This window comes from Excalfactoria chinensis, chromosome 2, assembly GCF_039878825.1.
Source record: "Excalfactoria chinensis isolate bCotChi1 chromosome 2, bCotChi1.hap2, whole genome shotgun sequence".
Lineage (NCBI taxonomy): Eukaryota > Metazoa > Chordata > Aves > Galliformes > Phasianidae > Excalfactoria > Excalfactoria chinensis.
In genome coordinates this window covers 119,275,565-119,302,779 of record NC_092826.1, presented here as the reverse complement: position 1 = coordinate 119,302,779, position 27,215 = coordinate 119,275,565, and the positions used below count along the sequence as shown (strand labels likewise).

Sequence of the window (27,215 nt, the reverse complement as noted above, 5' to 3'; positions counted from 1 at the left end):
ATTTGCCTTCCTGATAAGCTCCTAGAACAGGCAGCTTTGTTATCAATACCAGAGGTTTTCTTCAGCTCCTTCAGGACAAAGTTCTTTATTTTGACACTTCCAAATAGTTCGACGTATTCAATGTAAGAACAGCACAAGCTTCTTCAGTTGTCAAATTGGGGCTTTTTTAGCAAGACATGAGAATAAGTAAATAGTTTCCATTTGTTTGTTTGCAGGCAGATATTATCATCCAGGACTTTAAAGACATTGACGGGAGACAGATGATGGCATGACTTTCTTCTTTTGCTTGAGCCATGTGGAAAAACTTACCCTGCTGCTCTGCTGAGTGAATAAATTGCTGTCTCAGAATCTGAGTAGCTTAGTAGCACCAAAGTGACTGAAAACGACCCATTGGTGACATCCCAACTGTTGTGTTGATACGTACAAACAGCACACATCCAGAATGATCCAAAAATCAATTATTTTCAGGCTTAGAGGACTGCACCAAAACTGGTTTAAACAGCTACCGAGTATCATTTAAAGTGGTGCTGTAAGGTTATACAACTGGGCTTTCTCTTCCTGCCAGGTGTACCAATTCAGATCATGTGAATGGAGTTGTTACTCCAGAGCAAGTTAACATGACAGCAGTTGTACGCTAATACTGAACCAAGTAGATCTGACATTTGCACTGGTTGGGAAGCAGAGTAATTCTGTAACTTCAGCGAAGTTACCCTGGATTTATACTAACATAAAAGGAGGACCTTGGTCTCTTATCTTCCCCAAAGTATGCTGTATTCATTTTAGTGTTCCTTAGGAATTAGCAGAAATGTCAGTCATGCTTTAGCAGAGCCTAAAAATACCTCCCAGTTAAATGGATTGTCACAGAAATGCTCCAGATGTGAAAGGATGTGTAACTCCGATTTTCATACTTAGGTGCGCGGCCATGCTCATACATGAAGTCTCTCTTGAAAAGTGACACCCTAAGCCAAAGAAAACACAGTTTATCACCCTTTGAGACGACAGCAATGTTCTTTACCATAGCTGCTGTGCAAATAAGGAAGAGATTGAAAAACATTTTGTAAGCAGTTTCTAAGATTGAATATCTTTGATGTCAGTGGCTAAAGTCGGATCCCTTAAATAAGGTCCGAACTGTCTCTGACTGAGCAGGCAAAATGGCCAGTAGCTTCTGCAAACCTTGTCTGCCGTGCTATTGATGGAACGTAGAATTACTTAAGTAAGTTTGCATTAGATTCTATGTCAAAGCTGGGCAGTGCCTGCTTGAACTGCTCTGCTGTCTACATACAACATACATAAGAACAGAAAGGTAATATATAGTCTTTCTTCCTGTGGAAAGCTTCAGATCTAGTGTGTTTCTTCTGTCAGCATCAGCAAGTCCTCTTGTTTCCCCGATTTCTATTGCAGTGTAATACAAAGAGAGTCTGTACTATTCTGACACGGATCTTGGTGTGGATGTGGCTCTTTCCTTGGGTACACCGTTTAAAATCTCTGCAAGGAGTGGAGAAGGGCCCATCTGGATTGCAAAATTTCTGTTAGAAAAAATGATGTGAATAGTATTTATGGATCTGGATATGTAGATATGGTAGTGGATATCTTCAAATAATTAGGTGCTAATTAGTCTCTTCTAAATACCTTCCGTTGTTCCATCATTTGTTTCGAGTTTGCTTATCACAGAATCACAGAATCACAGAATTATAGGGGTTGGAAGGGACCTCTAGAGATCATCGAGTCCAACCCCCCTGCCAAAGCAGGCTCCCTACACCACGTCGCACAGGTAGGCGTCCAGGCGAGTCTTGAATATCTCCAGAGAAGGAGACTCCACCACCTCCCTGGGCAGCCTGTTCCAGTGCTCCGTCACCCTCACTGTAAAGAAGTTCTTGCGCACATTCGTGCGGAACTTCCTATGCTGGAGTTTCAGCCCGTTGCCCCTAGTCCTGTCCCCACGCACTACTGAAAAGAGACCAGCCTCGCCACTATAGCTCCCACACCTCAGGTATTTATAAACCTGGATCAAGTCCCCTCTCAGCCTTCTTTTCTCAAGGCTAAACAGACCCAGTTCCCTAAGTCTCTCCTCGTAGGGGAGATGGTCCAGGCCCTTCACCATCTTTGTGGCCCTCCGCTGGACTCTTTCCAAGAGATCCCTGTCTTTTTTGTACTGGGGAGCCCAGAACTGGACACAGTATTCCAGATGAGGCCTCACCAGGGCAGAGAAGAGGGGGAGGATCACCTCCCTCGACCTGCTGGCCATGCTCTTTTTAATGCACCCCAGTATGCCATTGGCCTTTTTGGCTACAAGGGCACACTGCTGGCTCATGGCCAACCTGTCGTCCACCAGGACGCCCAGGTCCCTCTCAGCAGAGCTCCTCTCCAGCAGGTCTTCCCCCAACCTGTACTGGTGTATGCAATTATTTCTACCGAGATGCAAGACTCTACACTTGCTTATGTTAAACCTCATCCGGTTTCTTACTGCCCAGCTCTCCAGCCTGTCCAGGTCTCTCTGAATGGCCGCACAGCCTTCAGGCGTGTCAGCCAATCCTCCCAGCTTCGTGTCATCAGCAAACTTGCTGAGGGTGGCCACTATCCCCTCATCAAGGTCGTTGATGAAGATGTTGAACAAGACTGGACCCAGCACAGACCCCTGGGGGACACCACTAGTCACAGGCCTCCAGCCAGACACCGCACCGCCAATGACAACCCTCTGCACTCTGCCAGTCAGCCAATTCTCGATCCACTTCACCGTCCACTCATCTATCCCATACTTCCTCAGCTTTGTTATAAGGATGTCATGGGGGACCGTATCAAAAGCCTTACTGAAATCAAGGTAGACTACATCTACCGCTCTCCCCCCGTCCACCCAGCTAGTGACATCTTCATAAAAGGCCACCAGGTTGGTCGAGCACGACCTCCCCTTGGTGAACCCATGCTGAGTACTCCTGATAACCTCCTTTTCTCCCAGTTGTCTGGAGATGGCATCCAGCACAAGCTGTTCCATCACCTTCCCTGGGACAGAGGTGAGGCTGACTGGCCTATAATTACCCGGGTCATCCTTCTTGCCCTTTTTGAAGACTGGGGTGACATTGGCCATCCTCCAGTCTTCAGGCACCTCCCCAGTTCTCCAAGACCTTTGAAAAATTACAGAGAGCGGCTTAGCAATAACCTCCGCCAGCTCTCTCAGCACCCGCGGGTGCACCCCATCAGGTCCCATGGATTTATGGACATTAATGTTTCCTAAGCACTCACGGACCACCTCTTCCCTGACTAAAGGGAAATCTCCCATTCCCCAGATTCTCTCATCAACCACCGGGGACTGGGATTCCTGGGGGAGAGCCCTTTCACTAAAGACAGAGGCAAAGAAGGCGTTCAGTATTTCCGCCTTCTCAGCATCCCCCGTTACCAGAACACCCCCCTCACTTAGTATGGGGCCCACATTCTCCCTAGCCTTCCTTTTGCTGTTAATGTACTTAAAAAACCCTTTTTTATTATCCTTTATCTCCTTAGCTAGATTCAGCTCCAGGTGGGCTTTAGCCTTCCTGGTCGCATCTCGGCAGTCCCTGACTACATTCTTATATTGTTCCCAAGTGGCCAGACCCTTTTTCCACATATCGTGTACTTTCTTCTTTCTGCGGAGCTTGCACATGAGTTCCTTACTCATCCACGCAGGTCTCCTGGCACCTTTTCCTGACTTCTTAGTTACAGGGACACACCGATCCTGAACCTGGAAGAGGAGCCGTTTGAATGCTAGCCAGCTCTCACAGGCCCCCTTGCCTTCTAGCACCCTGGCCCACGGGATGGCCCCAAGTAAGTCCCGGAGGAGATCAAAGTTGGCTCTCCTGAAGTCCAGGGTAGCAATCCTACTTTTTGTTTTGCTTCCTCCGCTCAGGATCTCGAACTCCACCATCTCATGGTCGCTACAACCCAAGTTACCCCCGACTTTTACTTCCTTAACGAGTCCTTCCTTGTTGGTGAGAACTTATGAATGTGAACTATCAGCCTCCATTCCAGAGATGCATCTAGCACGTGCCGAGCTCTTCAACCACTCTGCGTGTAGCATACAAAGGAAAATAAAGTGATTGAACTGCTGCTCCGTGACCCCATTCTGCTCCAAGGAGACCTGAAGTTCTCTGCATGGACCTGAAGTTCTGTATTCAGAAGCCGGGCAATTCTCTTGGTGTTCTTACAGTTCTGTTGCTAGAAAACCACGCTAATAGGAGGGTCCTCAGATCAGCCATGCTGCGGGTGGATAGGATTTCGTAGGGACTGTCCTTGTGCCTGTAGGACTGTGGAACAGCTGTGCAATGTGATGCACTGGGACAGGCTTCTATCCTTGTGGTCTTCCACACATGTATTTACTAAAAGGCTCTTACTGAAGCTCTGTTTTAAGAGATGCTTTCCTGCCAATACTAATGGATTGGATAGTTACAATTCATTGAGGTTTTTTGAGCTGCATACCCTTGGTGCAAATGAGGTTGACCAGATCCACAGCAGCGAACACTTAGAACTGTGTTTAACACCTATGTTTTGATCTCATTAATGCTGTAAATCCAGTTGGTGAAGTTCCATATCTGCTGTGTTTCTTTCCTGTCACCTATCCCTTCATTCTCCATGCTCGATAATTATTTTTCTAACCTGGTAATGCACATCCCCAGGCCATTTTCTGGATATTTTTGCAATTAGTTTAATGAACTTTGCTTAGGAGTCACTATGTGATTAACAGCCATTTACCTTCTTGGATGGCCAATTTTGCAAATTGCCTAGAGATTTCATGTTCTGCAATTAAGATTTCTTATTCACAGCATAAAGCCAAAACACTGTGGCAAATTCACCCAGCTAATGAACAATGTTCATGGGGGAGCTGGTTGTGGCTGTATGATGAAGAGAGATCCTGGCAAATCGGGGGGCTGTGCAGTCACCTACCACATGAAGTTCAACAAGAGCAGTGCTGGATCCTGGGGTGGGGCAGCCCTGGATAAGTGCACAGACTGGGGGACAAGGGGCAGGAAAGCAGCCCTGCAGATGTGTGAGTTCTGGCTGATGGCAAATTAAACCAGTGTGCCCTGCAGCCCAAAGGGACAACCAGACCCCGGGGGGCCCAGTATTGCCAACAGGTGAGGGGAGGGCTTGTCCTGTTTGCTCTGTGCTGTGTGGCCTCTGCTCCAGCACTTGGCACAGTTTGGGTGCCACAATATAGGAAGAACATAAAACTATTAGGGAGGGTCTGAAAGAGGTCTATGATGATAATGGAGGGACAGGAGGACAAGTGTACGAGGAGCAGCTGAGGTCCTGTGTTGTGCTGAGCACAGAGCAGAGGTGCTGAGTGGAGGCCTCGTGGCGGCTGCAGCTCCTCACAGGGAGCAAAGAGGCAGCGCTGAGCTCTGCTTTGTGTGACAGCGACAGGGCCCGAGGGTACGGCATGGAGCCGTGCCAGCGGCGGGGCAGCTGGGGGTTACGGGTAGGGTCTGCAGCAGAGGGCGGTGGGCACGGAACAACTCCAAGCTGACAGAGCTCAAGGCGCGTTTGGACAGCGCTCTTAGCCATGGGGCTCCATTTTGGGTGGTGCTGTATGGAGCCAGGAGTTGGACTCCACGGCCCTTGTGGGTCCCTTCCAACTCGGGATGCTTTGCGATTCTGTGACACCGTCCCTCTCAGCAGCTGCCGGAGCAAGTGATGTTAAGGAGTCCCGTGGTTTGCCTGGATGCGCTACCCGCGCGTTACTCCCTCGTGTCGCCAGGCTTCAACGGCTGGTTCTTACCAGCTGGAAGGAACGTGCCGGCACTGCCCGCAGCGAATCCCGGCTGCCGCTCCCTCCAGCGGTTCCCTCGGCTGCTGGAGGCGGCGGTTCCCGCCGCGCGCTGCCGGCGCTGCGTCCCCGGGACGGGGAGCGCCTTCCCCGCGGAGCCGGGCACGCCGCCCTCCTCGGCCCCGCGCGGGAGTCGGCCCGCCCCGCCGCCCGGGCTGTAGGCTGGAACGGGCGCCCCGGGGGGCGGCGGGACGCGGCGCTCCCGGTGGGGCCGCGGCGCGGCGGAGGCGTGCCGGCAACCTGCTGGCGGCCGGGCCCGGCTCCGCCGCTCGGCGGTAACCGCCCGGGGCAGGACTGCGGCGGCGGCGCGGCCGGCCGCCTTCTCCCGTCCCGCCTCCCTCCCCCCCCAACGTCGGAGCGAACCACCGCGGCCCGTCCTGGAGGTGAGGCACCTGTCAGCCGGCGGCGGGCCGAGGCGCGGCGGACGGGCGGCGGCGGCGGCTCGGGACGCGTCCCGCGGCGGGCGGGCGGGGGCCGCGCGGCGCAGCGCCGTGCCGGGGAGGCGGGCGGGAGCGCGGCTGCGGCGGGGCGCGGCGGCTCTCCTCCCCCGCGCTGCCGCCGCGGGTGTGCGCGCGGAGCCGTGTCGGTGCCCCGGCCGCCGCCGCCGCCGCCTGCAATGGCGTTGAGGCGCCGCGGCGATCGCTGCCTCCTGTCAGGCGGGCGGCGGCAGCGCTCCTTCTGCGGAGAGCCCGAGCAGCGGCGGGGGCAGCGCTGAGGCGGGCGCGGCGGCTCCAGGCAGGGTGAGGCGGCGTAGCGCGGGGCGGGCGATGCGGGGGAGCCCCGGCGGCGCGTTTTTGTTTCCCGGCGCCCGGCCGGGAGAGGTGCCGCCGCCGGACCCGCGGCCACGGTCCGGCCCGCCCACGAGGAACCGCCGCGGGGCTCCGAGCCTCCCGCTCGGCTTAAGTTCCTTTCCGCCGGCGAGACCGCGTTGCCGCCGATAGCGGGGTCGGTGCGTGCCCGCGCTGCGGGGCCTCCGTCCTCTCCCGCAGCGATCGCCGCCACCCGTTCGGATCCGGGCAGCGGCGGCCGCCGTCCCGCAGCGCCCGAGCCGGGCGGGCACGCGCGGGCGGCGGAGGCGCGAAGCGAACTGCGGCGGAGGGGAAGCGTTGCGGGAGAGCGTGCGGGCCGGCAGCCACCGGGTGCGGGCCGGGCTGCGCGGGGCCGGGCGGGGTGCTGAGCCGCTGCCCAACACCGGGCCAACTTCGTGCGAGGGGATCGCGCTGCCCTGAGCGCCGCTTCGGGCCAGGGCGGTAACGGCGGGTTCCCTCGGGCTGCCGGTTCGCGGCTTGGAATAGCCCCTCCGCGTGCGTTGGGTGTGATGGTATTCGTGGTGCCTCTGCCTCCTGGAGCAGAGCGTTTGCACGGATTGCCTTGCATTACTGTATAGATATTGCTGTGGTTTTATGTGTGTAACTCGGATGTTTGTGATATCTTACTTCTAGAAAAGCTCAATAAGAGAAGTAGCGCTGTTTGTCATAGTGCATTGCCTTTCCTGTGCATGTGCGTTTGTGACATGATACTTCCTTGTGAAGTGACAGTCTCACACTGTGGAACGCCGGGTTTGCAGTGACAAAGTTCTCGTGTTTGTGTGTCAGTAGGTTGTATTTTTTTAACCTTCAAATTACTAGAGGGAGATAATGGCTTAGATGAAAGAGGTGTGAGTGCATGGCGTGATTGAGAATACCCCGCTTTCTCTTGCAGGTTGAGACTGCCACTGCTCTGGGAAGGCCTGGGCTGTGCTGTGCCCCAGCTGGGTTAGCCCCTGCCTCCAGCCCTGCTGGGGATGGCCCTGCCAGCGGGGAGCACCTCCTGAGCCCGGGCTGGGGCAGCTCACTGAGTGCGGCTCTGTGGAAACTATGTGAGCTGGTTCTGCTCTCCTGAAGTAAACATGATGAAAACAGAGTCTTCGGGAGAAAGATCAACCCTCCGAAGTGCCTCTCCTCACAGGAATGCTTACAGAACTGAGTTCCAGGCGCTGAAAAGCACCTTTGACAAACCAAAATCAGATGGAGACCCAAAAACGAAAGAGGAAGGAGAGGCCTCTCAGAGCAGGGGGAGGAAATATGGCTCAAATGTCAATAGGATTAAGAACTTATTCATGCAGATGGGGATGGAGCCCACAGAAGGTGCTGGAGCTGCCCCCAAAACCAGGGGGAAGGGTGGCCCTCCGTCACCTCAAAGACGAAACAGGCCCAAAGAGTTTGTAGAGAAAGCAGACGGTTCAATTGTAAAATTGGAATCTTCTGTTTCAGAGAGGATTAGCAGGTTTGACACCATCCACGATGGCCCTTCGTACTCCAAGTTTACCGAAACGCGGAAGATGTTTGAGCGCAACGCTCATGATGCAGGACACTCCAATCGCTATTCCCCAAAGAAGGAGAGGGCGGCCTCCAGTGAGCTGGCGGAGGAGTGGTGCAGCTCCAAGTTGCACAGGGGCAGCACTGACTCCCTGGACAGTCTCAGCCCCAGGACGGAGACCGTGTCTCCAACCGTGAGTCAGCTGAGCGCGGTGTTTGAAAACGCTGACTCACACAACATCGTCGTATTGGAAAAGTCAGAGAACAACGAAGAGTACTCCGTCACCGGTCACTACCCGCTCAACCTCTCATCCAGCGTCACAAACATCTCCTCCCCTGCTGCAAACCTCGAGGGCTTCAGTCCTTTGAAGGATGCTGGCACATGGTCTCCGCCGGCCAAGCAGGGGTCCAGCGCCGTGTCTGCTGAGCACTCTCAGCATAACAGTGCTCCTCCCGCACCGAGACAGAAGGCCACCGCGGGCACTGTGTCGGGTTCAAAAACAGCTGAAGAAAGCAAGAAGAACGCAGAGCCAAGTGCTGATTCTGTTGAGAGCCCTGTGGTGAATCAACAGGATCTGGCGCTTGACCGCGAAAGGTCTGCGGACAGTTCTGCGAGGAGTAAGGCAAAAACAGACACAGAAGTTTTGTTGCGACAAAAGGAACGTTCCGAACACACGGAGGGTAATGCTGATAGGCCTGAAGCTGCAGAAGTACCAAGACATTTAGTTTCAGGGGATGATTTAGCAGCAGATGCTGCTTCAGATGCTGCCGAGACTCATTACGATGAGGCAGGTGAGAAAGAAGTGCATGAAGATGGGAATAATTTCCAGAGTTCCCACGTGTACATGCACTCTGACTACAGCGTGTACAGGGTACGATCGAGGTATAACTCTGACTGGGGAGAGACGGGGACAGAACAGGATGACCAGGATGACAGTGATGAGAATAACTGTTACGAACCTGATATGGAATACTCGGAGATTAATGGATTGCCAGATGAAGATGAAATCCCAGCCAACAGAAAAATACAGTTTAGCCGTGCTCCAATTAAGGTAAAGTTTCCTGCATTTTTTGTTTCCAGCGGTTTGGTTCATTTTCAAAGGCAACTTGACTTGAAATACATTTTGACAACTGAAAAGATTGTGGAGGATCTGTTGGTAGCCTTTTCTTTTGCTTTTTGCAGTCAGCCAGTGAGCATAATCTGAAATGAAGCGAGCAGACTGAGCACTGCTTAGCTTGTGTCATTTCCTAGGCTGCTTGGTGGCTGCCTGAGCTCACCGAAATTGAGAGTGGTGGCTCTATGAGAATGTTAACATGCATATTTTGATAGACATGACTGAACCGTGATAACGTGGTGAACATAGAACAGGGTGTTTGGTGGCCTTTGTGATGGCTCTTGGGTTTTCTTTCCCTTGGAACTGCAGCTTCTTGAGGTTGGATGGCTTTGCTTCAGCTCTCAGATGTTCTTAAGTCACTGTGTTGACACACCATGGCATGAAGTACAGAGTGCTGTGGTAGAGTGGCTCTGCCTCAATAGCAGAGAGCTGTTACTGCTCTGCATCTGAATTAGTATCACCTTTTCTAGTAGCATCTTCACTTGTTAAAACTTTATTGGATCTTAATGTGTGTATTTAGTGTATGTCAGTGCAGGTGAGAAGCCACAGGAAGGTGGAAGCCTGTAGCAACTAATGAAGGCTTGGTTTCTTCCAGGTGTGTTCTTAAACACCTTGAAACTGCAGGCAAGAGTGTGGATTATTTTGAGTATTTTCAGCTAGAAAGGAATAACTAGTCATGTTTCCATAGCAGTAGGTCACTGTGGAGTCCTGCAGTTATGTATAGAAGCGCCTTATTTCCAAGTTAAGTTTAGTGAACATCCAGAAATGGTCATTTTTTCAGAAAGAGCTCTTGAAAGGTGAAATCTGGTGAGTACTTGAAGTGTGTGTGCTTGTAAATGGAAGATCTTTCATTGAAATGCACTCTGTTGTTTCTGAGTGAGTCCAGAAACGAGAATTACAAAGGCAACTAAATAAAGATGACTATTGAATGTGAAGTAATGTTGTTTGCAGTATTCGTGTTTGCACCACCTGCGTTCTGCGTTAGGGTAAGGTCTGCATAGTTGTATCAGGAAATCTCAATCTGGATGAAGCAAGCAGGTTTTGGGGTCCGTTGATTGTGGTATGGAGAAATGGGACTGTCCGTGTGCTCTTCATGCTTGGAGAGGGCCGTTCTTTAGACTGAAACAAAATAGTCAGTGCCAAGATAATGGAATTTTTTTGTTGTTCGTATTTTATTCAGGCTTGTGTCATTGAGCAAAAATTCCACCAGTGTTTGTGCTCCCTGTGGGTTGTTCGTGTAATTAAATGAGCTGAATATCGTTAAATTTTTTGGAGATGAAGCAGAGAAAACTTGAGTTACAAAGGATTCTGGAAGGTGCCCCCTCCCTCTCCTTCCCCTCTGGCTGCACTAGCACGTAAGATGACTTCTCTGTCTTCTGGAAGCAGGCAACACAAATTGGCTTTATTATGTTTATTATGGATAGAAAAGATAAGAATTTGGAAAGCAACCACAGTGACGTTACTCTGGATGGTGGCTTTTCTGCTCTTGCTGCTTTGAAAGAGCTGAGAGGAGCACTGACGTTGGTGTATTGCTGTATTCTGTCTGAGCTGTTGTCCAATATTCTCTTATTCTTTAGGTATAATATTTTTCTTCTCAAGACTTTATATATTATCAAGTGATAATGAGAGTCCATCAGGAAAATGCTCTAACAGTCATTTGCTTGACTAATGAAAGAATACATTTATCATGGGTTTTAGAATAAAGCAATCTTAAGAAGCTTACCCAAAGTAAAAGAATCGTGTCTTTAATTCTTTTAGCATCTTCATTATAGCAGGAGGAAAGCAGAATAGAAACTGCATTGAGAAAAGCAGAGTGGGAGGGGTGATGCATTATGTCCTGTGCCTCTCAAGCATGTGCAGCCTGCTGGCCACATGGGGATGAAGAAGTGAGACCTTGTGTGAGGAAGAAGAGCAGCCAAGTTGTGGAGGACAGCAAGCTGCTTGCCTGCCATGCCCCATGGCCTGCCCTGGCTGTGCCACTGCAGGCACAGACCTGGGATGGCAGCTGGGGGCAGAAACTTGTCCCTGTGGGCTCCTGCTTGGCCTCTTTGATGGCCTCGTTAATTCAGCACGCTGCTGGGAGGCTGAGAGCTGGCTTTCAGGAGCAGCTTCTATCCAGTAAATACCTACCAGTGATCAGTGCACAGTCTCCCTGTCCCCTCTTGCAATTGTACCATACAAGTTCAGCAAGCGAGCCACTTTAGCTGCCCATTACAGGGATGCTTGCTAGCAGAAGTGTGTGCCACTGCATAAGATTTTTTTCCAGTTTTGGCCATTTCATGGGTTAGAGAGAATATCTGCTTTCATTAATACTTGTCTGAAACTGTGCTGTACGCATATTGTGTGTGAGAGAGGAAAACTCACAGCAGCTTAGGAGTGTTATCTGAACTGCTGAAAACTTTTCAGCCTGTGTTAAAATGAAGCAATTTGTACTTAAATGCCCCGGTAGGTAGCAGTTCCACCCAGAGCAGGTGTCACAGTATCGTACCTCCCTCTCCTACAGGTGAGCTCTGAAATAAGAAAGTGGGAGTGTGAATTTGTAACCTGTGAAATGAGTGGGTAGTGCCTTCAAGTTGTTACTCAAGGGTCTCAGCAGCGTAAACATCTTTGAGTTGGTAATGGTTAAACCATTTGTTCCATGGGAATTTTCAGGGTGGTGTCTAAGAAATTATGTGAAAAGAGTGCTAAGATGGAAGAGCAGAGTGTCTGTGTAGCAATATGGAGGCCTTGCTCAGCACTGGACCGTTCCTTTGCTGAGGTGTTTGGTATCTGCTCAGTGGCAGAGCTGAAACTCCCAAGTGTAAGAAGTGAAAATGTTCTGTAGGAAAAAAAGCATGGAAGTTCTGTGTCTTGTTGGCCTTCTGTTGAGTTTTACAGGGTTGCCTGGGAGTTCAGTTGTATGCTGCATCCCAGACATTATGGGATAATTAGGCAGGGCTGGCCAGCAGCACACGATTCATTAGCTCTTAACTTCCATTTCCTGGAGTGTGGAAAGAGTATTAATTGCCCACATATATCATAGACTTTTTTTAAAACGAGCCATTTTTCCTCCATCTTGGATAGAATTAGGTTGGAAGGTTAATTCCTACCTCTCTTCTTCCTTTCAAGTCTGGTGTACCGATAGCTGATGGCTGCATCTCCAGTCAGTACCCTATCTCTGGCACAAGGAATGTGATAAACCAGTCAAAGCTGCTTGCAGAAATTCATGTTTGCTGCACAGACTGTGCCCAGCGTGGCTGAAGGGCTGGAGGGGTTGGGGAGGGTGCAGTCAGACACCAAGGGGTGTGGGTGGGAGGGAGCTCAGGGTGAAAGGATGGTGCCATCCCAGAGCTGCCCATGCAGTTTCAGGATTGCACAAAGCTTCTTTGGGGTACCCTGCATTGTACGGTCAGTGGGAGGGGAGGTAACAGGAGTGGAACGTATACAGTGGATGGGATATCCAAACTGCATCTAAGTTCAGACAAAAGGGTTATAATCTCTGGTGTGTCCATGCTTCACAAGATGCTCCTTTCTTGTTCAACGTAAGTATAGCATTTCAGCTTTCCAGATTGTGTTTTGTTCCCATTGTCATCAGGAACCTGAACTTGTGCTTCACTCCTTTTTTCATGTGAGCCTCTGCAGAGGTTTTCTCGGAGGTGCTGGAGATCAATGTAAATAGAAATGACATTTGTATTTCATTTAGTTGTTTTTAAATTTCTTAGGATCTGCGTGCTGGTTTGTTTTTCTTTCTCAGTAAAAAATCAATTCCAGGAGTACATTTCTTTCCTTTAGTTATTCCTCATTGTTTTTTCTCACTAGAACTTATAAAGGTTTCTAAATGGTGGTGGAGAATGAATCTGAAACAGTTTCACACTACACTCACTTTGGGTCATTTTTGCTGTCCAAAATATTGACTATTAAGCATCAAAATGAAGTATGCTTGCAATGTTGTCAAATTGTAGTGTTGAAAAAGGAAGTATTTCTTTGCTGATCCAATGTTCAGTGTGGTATTTATCCATTGTTAAATTCAAATGGTCAAATGGCTTTTTTTGGTTCACAACAGCCATAAGTGAAGGTTACCTTCCCACAAGCAATTATGGTCCCAGGAGCCAATCTTGCCAATGCTTCTATTTGTGTTTTACTTGAGTGACTATGAAATTGGCTTTAGATGATCTCCACCTGTCCCTTCCAGCCTCAGTGAGCCCATGGCTCCATAAATGAAGTGGTCCTGGTGCATCTTAGGCACTTCTTGAAGGCAGATGTCAAAGGAGAACTTGCAGAGGGGTCCCCAGGCTGTCTGATATTTCAGATGAGTAGTTTTGAATAGGTTATTTAGGAATCCTTACAGGGAAATATAGATGTGCAGCTTCCTTCTGAAGCCACTGGAAGAGTGTTGTTCTTTCCTTAAATCTTCTTCTCCTGCATCTGTGCTTTGCGTACAACAGGAGGAATGGAAGCTTTGACTGCATGGGGGAGGAAAATGGTTTAGTGGGAAATACTGGTGGTAGGTGGATGGTTGGACTGGGTGATCTTGGAGGTCTTTTCCAGCCTTACTGATTTTATGATTCTATGAAACTAGGAATTAAGTGGGCTTAGGCTCTGTTGCTGATTTCTGCTGTAAGACTGAAAACAACACTGAACCTTTATGCAGGTGTTTGAACTCTGTAAAACAAGCAGAAGGTTGTTTTACAGCTCTGTTAATTTTCACTTACAAAATAGCTTGGGATACTGAGCTAATGCTTAGGTAGCTTGACACGCGCTATGTGAAATGGCTTTGTGCATTTTTTCAGGTGTTACGAACTGTGGGAAATTTTACAGACTAAGTAGTAATAAAATGTGCTCTATTGCAGAGATTGCAATGCAGACTTTGACTGTTTGTAAAAGTTAACAGCTTAAAACTAGTTCCTTTGTTCGGGTGGTAGAATATATGCAGTATTTCTGGGACCAAGCTCTACATTTCAGTTATGTTTGTTACCAGAAATCTTGGCAAAACATTTTGTATATTTTTGTTAGGGAAAGAAACAAAAATAGGCATTTTCCTGTAAAGAGGCTGGATGCTCCCAGGTAGAGAACAGCAAGACGAAGCATTACAGAACCAGCTGCTATTTTAGACATTGAAAGACAAGTCTCTTCTGCATAGTTATCTCACATGTGAAGTGTGTTATTGAGTTGGGGTTGTACGTTTTCACTGTCTTGTATTAAACACAGAGGAAATTATATTGGAGTGCAGTGGATGGAATAAAGCTATTTGTCTCATGCACACGGTGCTGTGGAGACTTGACTTGCACTGCTAGGTCCAAGGATCGGGTTATTCCTGGCTACGGTGTTCATACACAGAGAGTGAACTAAACAGAAATGGTGTTCCTTTGAAGTTGGTTTTATAAGCACAGAGGACATTCTAGAAGAGCCATTCGTAGAAAAAGAGTTTGCACCGAGTGATTGATTGATTGAATCAGAGGTTTCTGTGGTTTAAATTGAAAGGGTTTTCCAATTAAAGGTTTTGAATTTCAGAAATGGCAAATCGGGAGGCTGTAGGGAAATGGATTGAAATGGGGTGAACCAAAGCACCAAGGGAGCTGCCGGTGGGCTGCTTGGAGCCTCTTACGTTCAGAATTTGCATTCCAGAAAAAGGCAGAGTACATGAGCCGAAGAACTGCAGATCTGAGGAGAAGTCAGCCAAAGAGAATAGCAGGAGCTGGCCAAGAATTCGCAAGGAGTGGCAAAAGTGGTGGTTGAAAAAATGGAAGTTGTCATAGAGTTCAGGAGTTTTCAAGTGTGAATAATTTGGTGCCAGAAGTCCAGCAGAGTTTGACCTTGTAAAAGAAAATAATCTGACTAGTGAAAAGCTGTTTATCCATTGAATGTGTCACAGGAGGGGAAGTGAGGCATCACGCAGTAAGCGTGAGGTTATGATTACAGCTATTACCCCCAGTGTATTTTAATGTTGTGCCATCTTTTCTAGTACAGTTGGTCAGGTTGAACACGGAGTCACGGTTTAGAGTGAAATAAACATGCGCAAGAAGAAACTCTTACAGTGGATGGATGTTCTTATGGTGAAAGGAAGATGACAAGAAGTTCTGGCACTCAGGTTTGATTATGGCTGGAAGGAAGAAGTTGTATTTCAGAAAGTCTTCTAAAATACATTTAAAAACAAACAGCAATATATAAATGGAGATGGGGTTTAACTGTAAAAGAGCAAATGCGGTGGCTATTTTTCAAAACATACAGAAGAGATGGAGCTTGAAAATTACTGATCTGTTTTTCTTTTCTATAGCAAAGCAGTAGAGAATAATAGCAAAGCAGTAGAGAGAATAATCAAAGATGGAGGCAAATGGAAAAGTAGAGTACATCTGGGTGAACTTGTGAGAGGCTGTGTCCATCAGATTAAATTAGTATCTGCCTTTGATAAGATATAGGACCTTAAAAATTTCAGTAGACCTATCTTAGGAAGTTGGAGAATGCTAGCGGCAGTTGCTAATGTCAGCGAGTGGGAAGCCTTAGCATTGCATAGAGGGATTGTGGTACAATATGTGTGACTGGAAGGACTTGGGTTGTGGATGTGGATTTATGGGCTACACAGTTACACTGCAAACCAGCGACTGTTTTGTAGAGAGGGAGAATTAAGGAGAAAGCCACTCTGTGCACCACAAATGTGGTGCAGCTGTGAGGAGGGGAAATGGCATTCTAGGTACATGAAGTAATGTATTTTGGTTGCGGCAGGGAATTCTGGATGTCCTTTTGTAACTCACTAAGCAGACCATCAGGACTGTGGTGGATTCCACCTCAGATGCTTGAGTTTGCAGGAGAGCTGCGGCGACTTGATGCTCTTAATCCTCCTTTTTCTTGGTTAGGTCTGTCGTATAACAGGGGGCTTAATAAGATTTGTCTTGCTCAGTGAGGGATGGCAAAGTCTGAAAAAGAGCATAATAGCAGCTCTGGCATATTCATAAAGGAAAACACTTGAGGACTAAGTGGCAGTGTTCCTCTTTTAAGGTGGAATCGAGTATTTTCCAACTAAGATTAAAGAGTTGTAATAGCGAGCAGTGGCACAGGCAATTTCCTTCTCTTTTCTTAAGCTTCTAATAGGCCATTGTATTGTCTAGCACCGTCTATTAATTCTCCTCAGGTATGGAATTTCCTTCAGCACTATTGAACTTACAGGCTATGAATAATCTATAAAAAAAGTAGCTGCTATTCCCGTAGTTAAATGGTTCAAAATGATACCTGTTGCTCTCCAGTGTCCTTTTTATACAGTGAGTATTCCAGTGAGAGCAGAAGCTAACTTAACTTGCTGAACTGATTCAAGAAACCCGTCGGCTCCCTCCTATATTTCCATACGACAAAGTCAGTGGAAGGTGTGAATGCAGAATTCAGCTGCGGTACTGTGCTCTGCATTAGCACACCTGCAGCAGTGCTTCTTACCCTGTGCACCTCTGGAACTTTTTCATGTTCTTCTCTGCAGTTTCCATCTCTCTGAGTATTCAGCGCGTAATCTCAAGGGTGTGTAAGATGCTGGTTCATGTTGAAAGGATATCTTTTTGTATTCACTCTATGCTGTATGTAGGCCTAGTGCCTTTGGTTTCATAACGTGTCTTACTGTTCATGTTATTTGTTCAAAAGCAATAAGATATAGAGGCCCTTGAAAGTCATATTACCAAACTTCTGCCTAGTTCAGCTAGATCATGGTCTTCATGGTAAGCAAATATCACAAGGTTTTGTCCCGGTTTTAATCGTCTTTGCATCTTTTATACTTGCAGTCCTTTTTTAAGATGGACTGGCAAATTAAATACTCACATATTTAATTAAGTAAGAATCTCTATATCTAGAGATATCTAAGTAGATATTTTCCTGTTAGCTTTGCCTACGTAGGGGCCCAAAGTTTGCTATTTGTTTGCACTGAACTAAATAATTGTCCTGTAGACTTCATGTGCCTGTACTTCTTAACTAGAGTAATCAGTAATATTGATGGAAGGTGGGTGGTTGAACTGGATGGTCTTGGAGGTCTTTTCCAACCTTGGTGATTTTGTGATTCTATGAAATGTGGCAGAGCGCACTAATGGAACTGAGAACATTTCAGTACGGTGCTTAGGAGCATAAAACTACCAGAACACACAGCAATTTCCTCTGAAGTAGGAGCTCAGTTTTGTCTCACCTCTGTAATCTGGTGGCTGACTGAAAGCTGCATTTTTTATGTTTTGCACGTTGCTTTCATGTCAGTATTTTAAGATGTGCAAAGGAGGAAATACCATTAAATTGAGTTGATTATATATTTTTTTTCTTCTTTTCTCCTTATTGCCAGTAAGGCAGTTTCCAGTCTTTGTAGCTGTAGATCAAAAATGATTGTATACTGTATTTAAGTACAAATGCATGATAGAGTCATTACCAGTAAGTTTTCTCCATTAAAAAGGAGAAGTCACACTTGACCCACTTGATAATCTTCTGCTATGAAATGACTGGCTTGGTGCATGAAGGGAGAGTGATAGGAATTTGTCTACTTTCACTTCAGTGACCCCTCTGACATAACATCCTTATGGAGAAGCTGATGAAGTATGGCCTAGAAAAATAGACAGTGAGGTAGCTTGAAAACTGTCGGATTGGACATGTCAGCTGATGGTAATATCACAAAGTCCAGAGTCCTGCACCAGAGGAGGAACCAACCTAGCACCAGGACACACTGTGTGCTGCTGGGCTGGAGGGCAGCTTCATGTAGAAGGGCATGGGGCTCTGGTGGACACGAAACTGCAGAGTTGAGGCACAGAACCGGAGTTCCTGCCTTCCTCAGCTGCCCCGGGGTTAAGATTTCATTTACCTCAAAAAATCAACTGTGTTGCCAGTTGTGAACTTTGACGAAGGAAGTAGCTGAATTACGTCCAGAAGCAACTTTAATTTTGATATTGGTAACTTATAAAATTATGACATGGTTTAGTGGTGTGATCAGTTTGCTTTAGTGACATGTCTGATTGTTAGACTTGATGATCTCAATGGTCTTGATGGTCTTTTCCAACTTAAATGGTTCTTTGGTTCTGCAAGAACATGTGGTTCTGGAAATCCAAAGATGTTCCAGCAGCTCCCGTATGTTTTTCCCTGCACGTAGGATCATAGAATCATAGAATGGCTTGAGTTGGAAGGAACTCCAAGGATCATCAAGTTCCAGCCCCCCTGCTGTTCCAACCACCCTCCAGCCCTGGTACTAGACAGGGCTGCCCAGGGCCCCATCCAGACTGGCCTTGAACACCTTCAGGGATGGGGCATCCACAGCCTCTCTGGGCAGCCTGTTCCAGCACCTTACCACTCTCATAGTAAAGTAAAGGACTTCCCCCTGACATCCAACTTATACCTTCCCTCCTTGAGCTAATGTAGTAAATACTTTTGTTTAAAAACATTTATTTTAACAAGATATCATTGACTACGGCTTGAGTTGTTACTTGTAGTTACGGGGGAGTGTGGATTTCCAGGATTTAGAAAGCTCTTTAATGTGTTTTACTACCCCCAAAACACATAAACATTTAGGTAGGGAAATTCTGGCTTGTTTTTTGAATTGTGAAGCTGTGTCCTTTCCTTTTTTCTTAATGCCTGTAAGGTGTATTTAATTGCTAATTAGAGTTGTGGTGTTAAATGCTGCGGAATGTTATGGCAGACCGTGCTTCATTGTACAACATGGTCACAATACTGAATTTTTCTGGACTTCAGACAATTAGCATCTCCAGGGTGCTGCATTTTGCTGCTTTGCAAGAAAAGCAAAGGGAAGTAGTGCAGCTGTGTTGGTGTGACAGTGACTGGAGTGTCACCTTAATTGGTGACACAAATTAAGGACCTTTGCATGCATATATATATCCATTACCCCTGACAGACAGTAGGTTTAGATTAAGGATTGTTAGTGACCTTTTAATGTTTCCTGTTAACAAGAACTTAGGCACAGCAATGTTTCCCGTTTCTCAATCAAAATAACTATCCAAAAAAGGGGTTGAAGTTATTTTTGTATGTATTTTGTTGTACCGTAGGATGAGCAGAATGACCTGAATTTATAAGCAGTGTTGAACAATGCAAAAAGATTTGGGAAATGTTTAAACAAATATTATTAGTTAAATATTTACGACTGAGAGGAGACATTAAAAATGACCTGAACAAAAATAAAACAGTTAAGGGTTGGTGTTCATTTGCAACAGGGGCAAAGCCTGCTGATATTTTACATGCGGCAGTGGCCTCAGCATGTGTGTTCCTATCTCTGTCCTTAGCTGCCTAAGCTCTGCTGGGAATTAAGAGTGTGAGTGTTCAGATGTGGCCGTGTACTCAAGCTGTGGCTGAGTTGGTAACTAATTCCATGTTGTGCTGTACAACTAAACTACAGTCTCAAAATTGCTTTGTAAAACGTATGGAGTTAGAAATACTTGCTAGCTTCTCTATGGAATCATTTCTGTAATGATGGAAAGAAGGCATTCAGCTAATTTCATAAAACTCAGCAACTCCCATAAATGGGGATCACTGGCCATGACGAATGGCATTTTATAGTCCACGGCACATAGCAGTGCATCAGTGGTACCTGGAACATACAATTGTACACTTCCTTAGCCATTTTGCCTCGGTCGATTGCCCGATGTTATCTGAGCACTGCTGTTCCCCGTTATTTATGCATGCTGTGGGCCTGCTCTCTGCTTGTCTTCTCTTTCAGGTTTTTGCCCTATACTGATGGTGGATATTTGCCAGTCTGCCATTATTGTTGTTGATGGCCTGGGACATCATTTTGGTTTCTGTGCTCTGTGATCTTGTTCTCTAGGGCTACGTGCTTGACATTGTGCTTTACCTTGAAAGAGGAAAAAAGAGAAGTGTCTTGTTTAAATGTTCACTTGATGAGTTTTTGTCATTGTTTTACATACAGTCATCACTTGAAAGACTGAAGAATTTTCTGTGGTTCCTTTTATGTTGTTCTTTTTTGCGGAGTTTATCTTGGTAAAGCATTATCCGTGGGTTATGTTTGTGATTTCTTTATTTTGTGCCAATGCTACACGGGCTTTGTTTCTCCATAAAAGTGGTTGTTAATCTGGAAAGACTCTTCTGTCTGTTTCCATTTTGTTCAGCTTTTAACTGGAGTATTCTTTAGAATCAAGTAGGCCAGACGTCTGTTGTGGCTGTGAAGGTTCAGCAGTACGGCGCTCTGCCCCCATCTGTGCTATGCTGCTCAGGGCAGTTCTGGTGCGCCCTCAGGAATGCACTTCAACTGATGGGTATCTGCTCATTTATCAACTGGAAGTTACTTTCTCTTGTGGGAGAATGGTAGTTCAAATACTGCAGCTTGTGTAACTGCTGTAATTTTCCCTCAGTTATGCTCTATTTTTTGGTATGACATAAAACTGAGGTAGTGGAGTGTGATGCCACATTTCAGCAGGCTGAACTCTGTGAATCCAAAGCAGTTTCACTTTGCTCAGATCCTCATGCACTTTATTTCTTAACTTCACATCCCTCTTCACAAACGCTCTTTGTTTACCCCGCTCATGATACTTCTTATGTAAAGCCTTTCTACATTTTTAGTTTGTTACAATCTTATACCAAGATCTTAATTCATTCTCTTTAAAAGATATCGCTCTAAATGATATGTTATCTCAAAGCGCATCATCATGTTTTTACATACATAAAAATATCTCAGCGAGAAAGAAGTGATTTAGAAAGCAACAGACTTAAGAAATGCAGGCAATTTCCTGTTCATCATCTCTTGCAAGTTTGTGACAGTGTTAGGTCCGAGCAGCATCAGTGAGTTATATTGCCATTAGTGAGCAGATCTTACTATTAATTTAGGGACGTACTAGGAAGTGAATTTGCCTCAAGCTTTCTGCATTGCTTATATATGTATTTTCAAGTTTATCAATTAAAATTTGTTCTAAAGCGTATCCGTGAAATGTGTAGCTTCATATCCATGGTGGCTCCAAATGCTGTTTGCTCTGACTGCACTCCTTCCTCCATAGATCTAATCTCACTCTTCGTTGCTTTTGATAGTCTGCTTCTTCACTGTGTCAGACACCAGAGTTAAGGCGTGCCGTATGTTCTGCTGCAGTTGTCCTTGAGCCTGGTTAAGCTGTGGTGACACCTGAGGGGAGAGGAAGCTCCGTCTGCTTGGGGCCGTGTTGCAGGGAATGCCCTTTCACCTGGCCAGCTCACCCAGGCACATCTGCTGATGGCCTGTTTTAAAATACACACCTGCACACCCAGAAAAGTAAGACTTGAAAGAATGCATTGATTTGTGTATGCAGGTATTCAGCTAATAAAATGTTGTAGTAGTAATTCATCGAAAGGTTTTGGAAATTTTATCTTGAAAACTCTGTTAAATTCATCTTTGATAAACAGAGAGCTCCCAAGGGTGTGGGACTTGCTTTATCTACAAGAACTTTCACAGTGCAAGGGAAACCTGCTGGGAGGGTTAGTAACAAAAATGTCGATTAAGGGTAAGCACGGTGCAGCTTCTCTCTGGTATGTTTTGTTCTCCATTTAACAAGGCTGGTACTATAATCATGAAATACTAGATCAAACTCCCTGTCTTTATACGTTCTGGAATTCCAAGATACAGCTCCACTGGTGCCTTGCTGAATACAAGCTGTCTTTTAATGGCTGGCTTGAATTGCTTTGAAAACGAAGGTCAACATTTTATCTTCTGCAGCAGAGAAGTGGGTCTGTCCCCACCGTCCTTTTAGGCCTCATGTAGTCGTAGTATGAACTACCTTTAAAATACCTTTATTTGAACCAACTGCTGGCACTGATATCCACATCTGTGCATTTGGTGCAGAACTCAGTGTTACCATTAGAAATAAGGTATTATGGTTTTTTGGGGCTCCCTGACCTTGAGCAGCTCTTTGTCCTGGTTAGCTTACTGGTACTGAGAGCAGATTTCCAGTATTTACAACATTGGCTTTGGTTCAGTTCACTGAGCTTGTGCGTAAGAGCTGCCGATGGCATGTGATGGGGCATTAAACATGGGGATGATGGAAGGGAGGAAATTCTGAGTTTATAGCAGCATTCACTGCCACGATGTATCTGGCCTAAGGCATCTGCAAACCGCAGTGACTAAGGACAGCGCTGGACACTGTCATTACAATGCAGGCAAGTCCTGAGCCAGGGCTTCTGCACCATTTGTTTAACACATAAAGAATAGAAAATAAGGCATTACGTTAGCATGCATCTGTAACAGAGTAACTCTACGGACATAATGATGAATAAACAAGACCTGAGGACTGTGGGGAGTGCCGGTCTCTACTCTGCTGTCTGCTTACACTGAGTGGTGGTGAGATGGTCCCTTCATCCATTACTGGAGCTGTGTTGGAAAGCTTGCTTCAGGTAGATCTCGTTACAGAAGGATGAGATGATGCTTTGCTTGAATCAGTTTCTAAAGCAAGTAGTGCTCAAATAAATTCAAAGCTGCCTCAAAAAGAGAGCAAATGACTTCAAGTTCCTAGCTTTTAGTACTTTTTATGTAGAACTAAAAAAATACCATGCTTTTTTGGGTGACAGCTTCTAACAGATGCCATCAGCTTCGTGAAAGAATGTAATGCTTTCAGTTGAAAGCAGTTCTTGATGAGATTAATTAGTAGTCAGCAAGTCTCCTTTGTGTTATCACATCACATCTCTAAGCTGATCAAGGAGATGCTAGGAAAACCTTTGTTACTGCTTAATGGAGTTTTGTGCTCAGTGATCTTGGAGTGTGTGTACTTTGTCTCATGAAGGCTGGCAACTTTTTCAGATGTGTTCCAAGTCTATAAGTAATATTCATAGAAACTTTGGCTTGCCAGGCTACCAGCAAAAGAAATTGGAAGAAAGCTAACCATCTTTGGAGCATGTGCCTAGGAAGGAGAGTGGGGAATCAATTTTTTACATGGGTTGATAGTGTTAGGATAAGGGGGAACAGGTTTAAAGTAGAAGAGGGGGGTTTTAGATTAGATACTGGGGGGGTGAATTTTCACTGAGGGGGTGGTGAGGCAGTGGCACGGGCTGCCTAGAGAAGCGGTGGGTGCCCCATCCCTGGAGGCATTCAAGGCCAGGTTGGATGGAACCCTGGGCAGCCTGTGCTGGCAGGCAGCCCTGCCCACGCAGGGGGGTTGGAACTGAGTGCTCTCCGAGGTCCATTCCGAGCCAAGCCATTCTGTGACTCAAACCTTCTTCCATTTTTGCAGGAGAGCTTCTACCTTGTCATGAGGTAGGTTAAATTGTGTGCTCTTCCATTCGTTCTGCTGAACATAGGACCAAAAAACGTCTCTACAGAAAGAATTTGTAGGTCCTGGCACTGGAAAGAGCATGAGGGCAAAAAATGATTGTGTAGCTTAAGACCTTAATTTTTAGACTGGGGGGCAGATTTTTTTAGATCTGAGACTTACTGAATGACTCCTTCGAATGATGTATATCAGGAACTATTAGATATTAAAGAAAAAGGGGGGTTCTTAATGGTAACCGAATTTAACTCCCATGTAGTGGATGAGTGTAATAGCCACCTGGCCTTTTATATAATGGTGCACCATTGTCATATCTTCATCTCCCAGGCAGGCTTTCAAGAAGAAAATCAGATCTTTCCCTTCTTTTGATTCAATATGATGGTAACCTGCCTTAAAAGTTTAAGGCATCTGTGTGCAGCTCTTGTTAGGGGTGTGAGCTGGAAGAGGCATACATTAGAGAGGCTGCAGAACACCACGTGTTGGTTCCTGACCCAGCATGCTGGTCCTTGACTCTAGGGCAGGGCCGTGACTGATATTTATGCTCACATGGAGCAGCACCCCTAAAATGCCTTAATTTCCTGTTGAATTTTATGGGAGTTTAAGAGCTCAGCTCCACATTTTAGTTCACTCAACACAATAGCTTTGTATTTTGCTTTGACCAAATAATAAGACCGTAAATACCTTACTGGGAGTAGTCTCCAGTTGGTGACAATAAACTGTGTGTTTCTCAAACCTCACTCCTCCCCTGGATGCTTTTCCATGCTGTTTCCTTCCATCACAGTATCAATTGAAATCTGATTTCTTTTTTAGGTCGTCTCTCCCATTATCTTCCTTGTGGGTGGTGCCTGGGAGGTGAGGAAGGAATCCAAACCTGGAGCACATCCCACGGAAAAAAATATAATAAAAACAGCACTGAATAGAGAAACTAGAATAATTTAAAAACCTGGATAACCAGGATAGGCTTTCTTATTCATGTCTCGAAACAGCCCTGTGTTTGATATACAGTCAAGGCCTTATCGAGGTATTCGCTTTGAGACCAGGATGACTCTTTGTCTGCACAGTGAATATAAACAAGCCCAGCAGATAACACTGTAGGGCGAGAAACAGTCAGGGGAAGATGAAATAGTTCTCAATTATGCAGCTGGATTTAGTGGATGAGATAGGAGTGCAATGGAGAGCTTCAAATCTTAATGCTAAAAATAAAACCCAGATAACTGCTTTTTGTGAACCTTATGATGGTGAATTGTTGTTAGAAGAAACGTTTTACAGCGTATGCTCACTGATCTACAGGTGAGGGAGGTACAGGTGAGATCTGTGGACAGAGCCAGGAGTTGCAGCTGCATCTGCTGGGGTGCTTAATCATTCCTGAACCGCTTCTCTGTCCTTCACCGTTTGGATTCAAGGGAATTTCTGTGCAGTCTCCGATGCCTCCAAGATGTACCTCACTCATTGTAATAGCTCCTTAGTGAACGTGAAGCCACAGCTGTCAAGAGTGGGATTATTGGCGATGATATCTTTGGCAGAACTGAAACTGTAATTAATACAGAGGAGGAAAAAGAAAGCACTTTAAGTTCCTGGTGTTTTTATTAAAGCACTGACTTTCTTCACAGTGGCAGTCCAGCATGACTAGATACTTGTTTGAAAATATTAGCTGTCATGGATGTAATTATATGCTTGGCCAATGGAAGGGGGAAACAAATTACAGTTCTCAGAATCTGTGCTTCTTTTCTTTGTATTGCAGTATCAGGCTATTTACAGGAAACAAAAAAGATTTAGGAATGGGTGACCATCATGGGGAATGTGTGTATGTATTGCTGCAGGCAGAAGTACAAATTAGGTGTAGATGAATTAAGATTATACTAGGCAGGTTGGTACCAAAGGCAGTCTGGTTGTAGCTCTTGGTGCACAGGAGAAGACTAATTTACCTTGCCATGCAGTCATATTCTTTGTCTTTTTTTTTTTTTTCAAATGATACGTAAAATAAGCCAAATGAATTCTCTGTAATTTGCCTGCCCAAATGTTAATTACTGATGGATTGATGCAGAATTTACTAACAGTTCTGTGGTTGGCAAGAGACTGTGAACACCAGCTGAAACGGAAGATGCGCTTTGAGGTAGTGATGCAGCATGCTGGTTTCTGTAGAACTTATCTGATGGTTTCACAGTATTTTATTTATGGCAACTGGAGGACATCATAGTTTAGAGGACTTCCAATTAAAATACAACATTTGTGGTTGAAATGAGCATGCAGGATCATGTGTATGCAACTGAATGAATGTGTGTTCCCCTTATGCCACTGACCAAAGCTGGGGCTTGTGTGCAGGCCTCTGGTAAGCTTTTTTGAAGGATGCAATATTTAAAGGATCAGAGATTTTTCTCTTGCAGTTGCAGGGATTGACTGATTCATCTCTGTGCCATTCTGTAGAGGCAGCTGTATGTTGTTTTACTTGTTTTACAGATGGTGGCCTTTTTTTTTTTCTTTTTCCTGTGGTGTTTTAAGCGTGTTTACACAGCAAGTACAGTGACTCTTCCTGTGCTAACTTATGAGTGCATGTGCTGGGAAGCTTGATGCAGAGATGTGGAGCTAAGCAAACAAACATTATTCCATCCCATTGAGAAGCTCTCTGATCTTCCACTCCTGCAAGAAATACCCTACAGGATGAGAGCTGCCTTTATTTTGTAGAGCTGTGAGCCCCAGTCTTTAATTTGATTTTTTGTTTGGTTTTGTTTTACTGTATAGCGGGCAAGTGTGGAATTGTGGTGTTAGTGAGACCCAAATCAGTGCCTACCCCAGTACCATGGATCTTCCTTAGCCTAGCTGAAAAGACCTTTTTTTCTCTCCATGGATATGTTAAGAAAATGTATTCCTTCTTGTGTTCCTTAAGTAGTTCCAAAGTCATTATATAACCTGGAGGATTTTGCGTTTGAATCTGCGCAGGATATTTTTGCTCAGTGTGTTTATGCCAGGTTATCTTGGTGCTGTATCAAACTACTTTCCGGTACTGCAAATCAGAAATTAGTACACAAAATGCACATACCAGCATACAAGAGTTCTGTGTGATTCAGGGATATCTGCACTGAGTGCAAGGCTCAGCAAAGTTATTTCATTCATCTTATATTCCTAAACAAGCCCCCTGGATTTTTGCAGCTGGTGATGCTGTTTCTAGCTTGAGAAGCAGCTTAGAGGATTGAGCTCAGGGAAGTATTTCAGGTATTATGAGCTGGTCTTTTCTTTCTCAGGTTCTTTCCAAAGCTTTCCAAAAAGCTATTAGGAGCACTGAAACAAGAAAAGCAACATCATTTCCCAGAGTGTAGAGTAACAGCAATAAACTGGTGGCATCTATCATGCCATGGTGTTGTGTTTGTAACAAATAAAGTGAAGTACCCAAGTTAGGCCTCAGCACAAAGGCAGGCCATCCGCCATGAGCCTGCCATGCTGCGACCCTGAGCCTCAGTGGCACCTCTGAGTTCCTGCCCCGTTGTTGAAAGAGCGGATTGTCCAGAAGGCCCCTCTTTCACCTCCACAGCAGAAAATGCCCTGTGCTCCCAGTTTGAGTGGTACAGGAGGGCAGCTGCTGCTGGAAGGGAATTTTTCTGGCCTCCAGGTAGAGGTGCTTCAGTGGGATCTCAGCCATAAACCACCTCTGTGCAAAGCTTGCTTAGAACTCAAGCCGCTGTGCATTGGGGATGGGGGCTCCTGTACTTATGGCTAATTTATATTATCTTCCATACTTTTTTAGACACATTTTCCCTCTTTTTGCTGACGATTGCTCTTCAAAATTTCATTTCCTCTTTTGCACACACAGTATCTTTATTTTGGTATCTGTGTATGTGTAGATGTC

General features: G+C 46.0%; 1 protein-coding gene across 6 annotated transcripts in view; it reads left to right on the top strand.

The window, feature by feature from the left end:
- Positions 1-6,044: 6,044 nt before the first annotated feature.
- Positions 6,045-27,215, top strand: part of PPP1R9A (protein phosphatase 1 regulatory subunit 9A) — a 129,995-nt gene continuing 108,824 nt past the window's right edge. For 5 of the 6 annotated variants that reach the window (XM_072329913.1, XM_072329911.1, XM_072329909.1 and 2 more), the window contains exons 1-2: positions 6,045-6,177; positions 7,496-9,143. In XM_072329913.1, coding sequence (XP_072186014.1) covers positions 7,683-9,143 — 1,461 coding nt within the window. In that variant the 5' untranslated portion in view covers positions 6,045-6,177; positions 7,496-7,682. Of the gene's footprint in view, positions 6,178-6,410; positions 6,535-7,495; positions 9,144-27,215 lie in introns of those variants that run through there. The other variant, XM_072329912.1, reaches the window with a different exon arrangement.